At 48.5% G+C, this 7,562-nt stretch overlaps 1 protein-coding gene across 5 annotated transcripts in view; it reads right to left on the reverse strand.

The window, feature by feature from the left end:
• Positions 1-3,656: 3,656 nt before the first annotated feature.
• Positions 3,657-7,562, reverse strand: part of LOC102386219 (carbohydrate sulfotransferase 6) — a 5,515-nt gene continuing 1,609 nt past the window's right edge. For 2 of the 5 annotated variants that reach the window (XM_025192257.1, XM_006036004.3), the window contains exon 2: positions 3,657-5,902. In XM_025192257.1, coding sequence (XP_025048042.1) covers positions 4,694-5,902 — 1,209 coding nt within the window. In that variant the 3' untranslated portion in view covers positions 3,657-4,693. The other 3 variants (XM_025192258.1, XM_025192261.1, XM_025192259.1) reach the window with 3 other exon arrangements.

Consider the following 7,562-nt stretch of genomic DNA (forward strand, 5'->3'; position numbering starts at 1 on the left):
TTCGGCTGCCCTCCGGTGTGGCCCGACGAGGCCCCGCAGGACACGCCCCTTTGTTACCTCTTCTCCGAGGCTTCTGCGCGGGCTCGCTCCTAGCTCTCAGCGCCGGCTTGCCCCGACGCTGCTCTGTGCTCCTGCCTCCGCTTCCTCCGCGGGTGCAGCCGCTAGACCCTCTGTCGGCGTCGCTCCCCGCTTCCCTGCCGCCTCTGCGGCTGACATCGCTGCCGGCTCCGTCGGAGCCTCTCCTGGCTTCGCCCCCGGCTTTCCACGCTGCCGGGCGCGGCGGCTGATCCCCTCCGCGTGAGGGCTCTCCCCTCCAGCCTCCACTCGTCAGCCGCCCCGCCGCATCGTCGGAGCCACTTCTTCTCTCTGCCGGGCGCGTCTCCCGCCCACGCTGCTCGGCCGCAGCTGAATAGACGCGCGGCTAATCCCCCTCCGCGGCGGTTCCGCCGCGCGCGTCTCCTCCGGCTCTGCGAGAGGTAAGTGGGGCTCTCCTTTGGCCTGGGGCCCTCCTGTAACCCCAGCTTCCCTGGGACACGGTCGATGCTCTGTTGTACTTCACAGCATCGCTGAGGACGATCAGTGCTCGAGTTCCCCGGGTACTCGTGTTAATACCGCACTTCTTCAGCTTGGCCTTCAGTGTGTGCTGGAATCTCTTCTCCCCACCCCTAGGGCAGCGACCATTGGCGAGTTAGGAGTAAAGGAACTGTTTTGGGAGCCGGTTGTCAGAAAACCCCATGACGTGGCTGTCCAACAGAGCTGGTGCTGTATAAGCATGGTTTCAGTGCTCATAGTGTTTGCTTGAGCCAGAACACAGGCCTTTGCTCTTCTGTCCTGCCAATATGAAGGATGTTCCAAAGGTATCGCTGGTGGTGCCATTCCAAGGCTTTCAGGTATTTCTGATACGCTGTCCGGGTTTCACAACCATACGATAGGGTAGAGAGGACAGCACCCTGGTAAAAAAGATGTTTGGTTTGGGTCCTGATGTCACAAGCATTGAAGACATGATTTTGGAGACATGCAAAGGCAGCACTGGTAGATTTTATTTTATACTGAATATCCTGGTCTATGCTTACATTTTGGGAAAGATGACTAGGGTAGGGGGAATTCTCGACATTCTCCAAGGCTATTCTCCTCTAATTGTAATATGCAAGGGAGGAGCTGAATGGTTTGGGGTAGGTTGGTAAAGGATCTTGCTTTTTCCACTAAGTACTTATGTTTTCCCTGATTTTTTCAGTCTAACTTACATTGCCATTAAAAAAAGGAAAATTTAGAGTTTTCGGGCTCTCCCCACTTACCCTGATAAGTCTGTCCATTTCAGAGGAGATGACTTCAAGAAACAAAGCAAAGCTTGTGGGAGCCAGGGCAAGTTTAAAACTGAAGTGGGCAGGCAAGGCTTCAACATTCTGGGTCTCTACAGAGCAGGACTCACCCTTGCCCAGCATCTGCCTTTCCAGGTGCATTTTGGCTTGGGAAAGGGCAAAGCAGAAGCCTAAAGCAACCAGGAAGCAGGTATTCAGAACAACAGGAAAAGACAGCACTGTTCATCTTCAGTCTCAGAAAAAAAAAAAAGAGTCCTGATTCTGATGTTAATCCAAGGCTGCAGCAACAAGAGACAAAATACCCAAGTACCCTCAGCAGTAACATCCTAGAGGTAACATAGACCAGAAGATGCCCCTGTGCCACTGGTAGCAACATTCTGCCCATAACAGGGACCAGAAGGTGCATTTGTACCTGCAGTAACCATGTTGCATTGGCAATAGGGACCAGAAGACATTTCAGAACCAACAAATACCTCAGTTGTGCCACTGCAACAAAATCAGACATTGGACATCCCTCCAGTGGGTTACTGGCAGCTTCCCCGTGAAAACATATCACAGCCAGCAGCATTCTGCTACAGGAGGGTACTACAGAACAAGGATGGCTACTTTTTCCTGGCATTTCTACTCCACTGTCCATGTAGGCCAGGCCACTTTGATGCAAACCCTCCATCTTTAAGTTGTCACAGCATTTAAATCCTCCAGTTTGAAAATGTGTTTTACAACATTAAATAGAGCATTGCCCTTTAATAGCATCCCCCCACCCCTCCCAAAAGGGCAACTGCTCCAAACCTTGTCAGCAACGTCTTGTCAGAAACAAGGTTCCCCATATTCCTGCATCAGTTTCCCTCAGAAACATGAAGTGCTACAAATCTCACCAGCTGTGCCTCCCTGTCCCCCAAAACAAAGGTACCTCGCACCCCACCGATGTGGTCCTGGCATAAAAGGATAAAGCCCTCCCCCAGCAACAGCACAGGGCCTGCCTGTGCCCCTTCCTAACTCCAGAAATGAGCTCTTCCTCCGTAAAAAAATGGTGCTCCACACCCCATTAAGCAGCAGCCTCTACAGCAGTGGTTTTCAACCCGTGTCCGTGGACCCCTGGGGATTCAGACTGTCTAAAGGATCTGTGAAAAATGACTAGGATCAACCAAAAGTATGTGAATACCCACACTTAAAATTCAAAGGGGTCTGACCCCCATTCCATTTTTTTATGGGTCTAAAATGCATCCGTCCCCCGAGGGCATCAAGGACTCAAAGCCTTCCGCCCCCACCCAGCCCCACTGTTCTTTAGAGACAGAACCAACGTGGAGGAGCAGGACCTCAGAGGCACCTCTGAAAGATTATCAGCATGAAAGCCTCAGCATCCACACACAACTCCGCAGTAAACCTCACATATACTGAGCTCTGAGAATGTATGTATGGACAAGTCTTTATCATTGACATAAGTGTAATCAGTCACCATCTGAATAGGAAGATAACTTGAGGACACATTCTTTCTAAAAAATTTGATTTCTCCATTTTTTTCTCCATACACAGTTTCTCGTGTAGCATATTTAAATCCGGACACGTGTCTCATCATCATCAGACATGTACTTCATCATCCAGACGTGTCATCCACACGTGTGTCTCATCTCTCATGCTACGAGATGTGCAAGGAAAAGAGCTTGCAAAGCACGAAGAAATATTAAAACTGCTTCATTCTCTAAGTTAAAAACACAGCCAAGCTTTTTAGAATGCATGGGAATGGCCTTGTGCCAGAGGATGCTCAATGTCACATGCTCTAGGGTCTTCTTCTGTCTCACCCTGCAGACTTGATTCATGCAGCATCCTTTGCAATGAAGGGTCCTGCTCCCTCCTCCCTGCCCATGTTAAAGTACAGGGGAGAAACAGGCCTTCAAAGCTGCAGCTCAGGGCTCCTTGTGCTGCTGCTGGCTTGAGTTCCTCGGGACAAAGAGGGGCCAGTCAGAGCTTTTACTTTTTATACTTGCCTGAGGGTGCTGAACTGAATCATGGCTTGCCAGAGGTCCCTGGGAGGAAGGCAGGCATCTTGCTGGCTGCTGAGGGTTTGTTTGCTTTCCCTTTTTCTTTTAGGACATGTCAGATGACCCCAAGGTTGAACCTGACACTGTGCTGCAGATGACATAGATGTGAGGATCAAAGGAAAGAGGTGTGTGGATCCCTGTCATGGAGAAGCAAGTGGTTTGGGACCCAGCCAGTTACATCACGTCAGTGAGGATTTGCTTCACCCATTTCCAGAACCAACAGTACAATGACTTTTCTCCATTCCTATTAAGTGTATATTCAATACTGAGTCAATGGAGGATACGCTACTGTCCATCGTGAGATGCAGAGGGTTAAAAAAAAATCTTTATTTCTACTTTGAAACCTGTTTGTACCGAAGAATCTTATACAGCAGTATAAATAACACCCACATTTCCAAGGCAGACATCCAAGATGTCCAAGGCAGACATCTTAAATCTGTTGGTGATTTTAATTAATTATTAACTATTCAGTGCTACAAGTAGAGAGTTATTTAAAAAAAACCCCTTTGAGTTAGACTCTAAGAGCAAAAACATTCCTATTCTATATCATGGAATTAGAGGCTGGAGCAAATAACCCGGCTGGTCTTACTAGGCTGCCATAATGATTCCACTTGTCCTAATTTTATGCTTTGGGATTTTATACTCTCATGCAAAACTCTCTGGTCACTCGCAGAAATGCCTAAGGAGGATCCTACTCGTCAGAAGCACAGGGAAAGTTACTAGCAAAATCAAGTTGCTGCTTTCACAATTGAACCAAAATAATTTAGTTAGAAGTAGTCCAGTTTCTTCAAGGATTTCTGTTACTGAAAATGAAAACAAATTAAAAGGGTAAGACAAGTTTTCAAAAAACACAGCTGTGTAATAGATCTTCTAATAAAGTTGCAGATCAGGGGATACCGGGAACACTAAATGTGAAGTAAGTGGGAAGTTTCTGTCACAATCATTTCCTTGACATCAAATTTGGAGAGGATGATAACATTCTCAAAATGCTTAATGCAACATCTAAAAGTTGTAATATTGGCAATAAATAATTAGAAGTCTTTTCCTTTCCATTAATTCACCGTTGAAAGGTGTAGCTTAACCTCCGCGTGATCTTAACTAGACAACATTCAGACCAACTCGTCTCAGCCATAAGTCTGCACACTGACAAGTTTCTTGCTGTATTTATTTTTCCCCCCCACATTCTGCAGTGTGAGACTCTGGAAAAGAAATGTTTCCATTACTTGGAGAAACAGCAGCTAGGGCCAGAATTAAAATCAACAGTCACATCTTTGCAAGTTATCTACACATCACATAGTAGATAAAACTTCCAACAAAATCTCACAAGGTAACACCTTAGTTCTTTGTACTGAATGATGACCAGGTGAACTGGTTTCTTCGCCTTGGCAATACTAAATCCAATGACAAATCTTTCTGTTCTTTTTCTGAATCCACTAGTTGATAGCCAAGCATGTTGATAGCACCTCTGCAGACTTCTTGTATTTTCTTAATTTTCTGGAAGGAAAGAACATTTCTCCAGGCCTGAGAAACATTGACTGCATCACGGGAGGTGATTTTAAAGGCTTCCTTTTTCTTTCCTGGTCCTTGTCCATGTGTAATATTATAAATCCAGCTTTCAAGCCTGGGGGTCAAACTGAGATCTGCAAATTTATACATTTCTGAGATTTCTGACAGGGGATCTCTTACGAGGTCTTCAAAACGGATCATCAAATAACGATTTTTTAGGAAATTGGGAGGTTTTTGAGTAGCTGTTTCATAAATCTGCACATGACTTCTACAAATTTCCTGCATGACTAGGTATTTGCTGTCCTCCACTTTAGTGCCATTGGTGTTCAGAACTATTCCATTGTCACGGGCTAAGGCTTTTACAGATTGTTCTCGTGACTTAACTACAGCCCTGGGGTCACGCACCAAGTGAATGATTTTGAGGTTCAAGGAGGGGTCAGTAAAAAGCGGGTACAGAACTTTCAGATCAAAGAATCGGACCTCCTTGATGACAACATGACTGTAGGTTTTACAAGCTTCCTCTACTTTGCTGAATGGGTATTTCCCACAAAGAGTCTTGCAGGCCATTTCATTTGTAATATCCATGCGTTGAAAGGAATCACAGGCAGGAGCAGAGCAGAGAGCCCGACTCACTGCCCACTGGAAGAGATCAGACAAATTTCGCTTCCAAGGCATGTATGCATCAAACACGGACATGTCACACAAAAAGACAGACCTGACTAGGTCTCGTACTGCCATGTGTAAGACTTTGGCACTATTCTGGTACATAGTTACCCACACGTGCCAGGCAGGCTCCATCAGGTAGAAGACATCAGGGTGCTGGCTGAAGAGCTGGCCAACGAAGGAAGATCCCGATCGCCAGGAGGAGAGAATGAGGATGTGAACCTGAGATGGCTTTTCTTCAGAGTGAGGCAGGAAGCTACTGTGCCGAGCATACATGAACAGTAATAATCCAGTCTGAATCGTAATGAAAATCACAACCACGGTGCTTGAAACCCGAAGCCTTGCCATACTCAATGAAAAAAAGCAGTCAATACCCTAGAAAAAAGTTAGGAAAACACAGCTTAGTACTTGGTACCAAGTCAAGACTCCTGGAGAACAAGTGACAAAATACAACGAACAAAATGCCCAGCAAGCAGTGTCACCACCCCCTTCTGCTACCACCCAGCAGCCATCAATGCCAGCGTGCCTCCTTTGGGCCGCTGCGCTGCCGTCAGCAGCTGGTGCCTTCCCAAGGTGCAGTCTGCGTGGAGCTGGAGCAGCTGCTGAGTGAGTGGAGCCACCGGAAGCTCTAGCAACTGGAGGGTGCAAGCCACTGTTGGCCTCCAGAACTACCTACAGAGCAGGCTAGGTAAAAGCACAGCACAGGCAGGGAGCAAGGGGCATCCACAGGACACATTCGATGGGCACTGCCACAGTGCATGGGTCTAGCTCCAGTTCAAGAGTCAGAGCATTTCACCACCTGGCTTCAAGTCCTAATCTTGCTGCATACGTGCATGCATCCTTCCCCACATGGGTCGGTTCAGCTGGCACCAACCTGGAACTCCACACACTGCCCTTTCACGCCTTTCCACTGCTGCTTCTCAAAGGGGCAATGGACCACGAGGCACCAGCTAAGGAAAACCCCCAAGGGACTGGGGGGACTTTTACACTGCTACGGCTCCTGCTCCTTTAACTATCAGAGGCAGCACAAAAGGGCCACCTGCCCTGGCGTGGACCCCGCTTTGCCAGCAGAAGGATTTTTTTCTGCCCCTAGGAGCAAGCCAACAGCAGAGGTTCTGCAGCAGAAGCTGCCTCCTGCCAGGAGAGCTGTGTCCACACTGGAGCTTGCTGGCAGAGGGGCCTCCACTGCAGTCTGCACACAGAACATTTGAGGAACCAGGTTACTTGGTAAACAGCTGACCTTTACGCAGGGGCTGAGGATGAGGAGCTCCTTCCTCTAGTAATTTCAAAGCTGCACCAACAAGCCATATCCTACATTCCCCGTATGTACAACAAATTTCAACACAGTCCTAATTCCCAAGACTAGGCTGGTAAGAACGCTTGTGGTTTTTAAGCAGTAAGCCAGTTTCAGGGTTATGGAGCAGAGCCGCTGCTCCATTCTGATCAGTCAGCCTCTGCTGGGCTGCAGACGAGCCCGCCTACAACCTCGTCTTTCCAGCTGGCACCTGAGAGTGAAGACTGTAATGGTGAAACCAAGAGCCAGACTTTGGAAGTCACGTCTGCCCCGTCCTGCCCTTCCAGCCGACTCCTTGTCTCTGCACTACCGGAGAAACTAGAGACTTCGGTGGTCAGGGAACACCCATTCAAACCACATTAAGGGCACACCTGCATCGTGCGCTGCGTTCAGACCAGTGGAGCCTGTCTCCGTGCTGACTATGCTCAGAAGCAGAGCCGTGGAGCAGGGAACCGAACAACCAAACCAGGAAGATTTTCCTGCTGCTCAGCGATGCATTCACGAGCAGGATTACGGGACCTTCTTGCCTGCAGTAACTAGCCTGGGATCCAGGCCCGGGTTGTTGGTTCCAGTCACCAGGTGGTGGTGGTGTTGCACAAGTCCTTTTTCCTTCAGCAATGCTGCAGCCTCCGCTTCGGCATGCCCTTCACTTCAAGGGAACTGCTCCAAGTTGCCGAAAAGCTCGAGCCCCAGGCCCGGGGCAGCCAAGCGGCCGCGGCACACCAGGAAGGGCAGGGGCAG

Source organism: Alligator sinensis, unplaced genomic scaffold (assembly GCF_000455745.1).
Source record: "Alligator sinensis unplaced genomic scaffold, ASM45574v1 scaffold1060_1, whole genome shotgun sequence".
NCBI lineage: Eukaryota > Metazoa > Chordata > Crocodylia > Alligatoridae > Alligator > Alligator sinensis.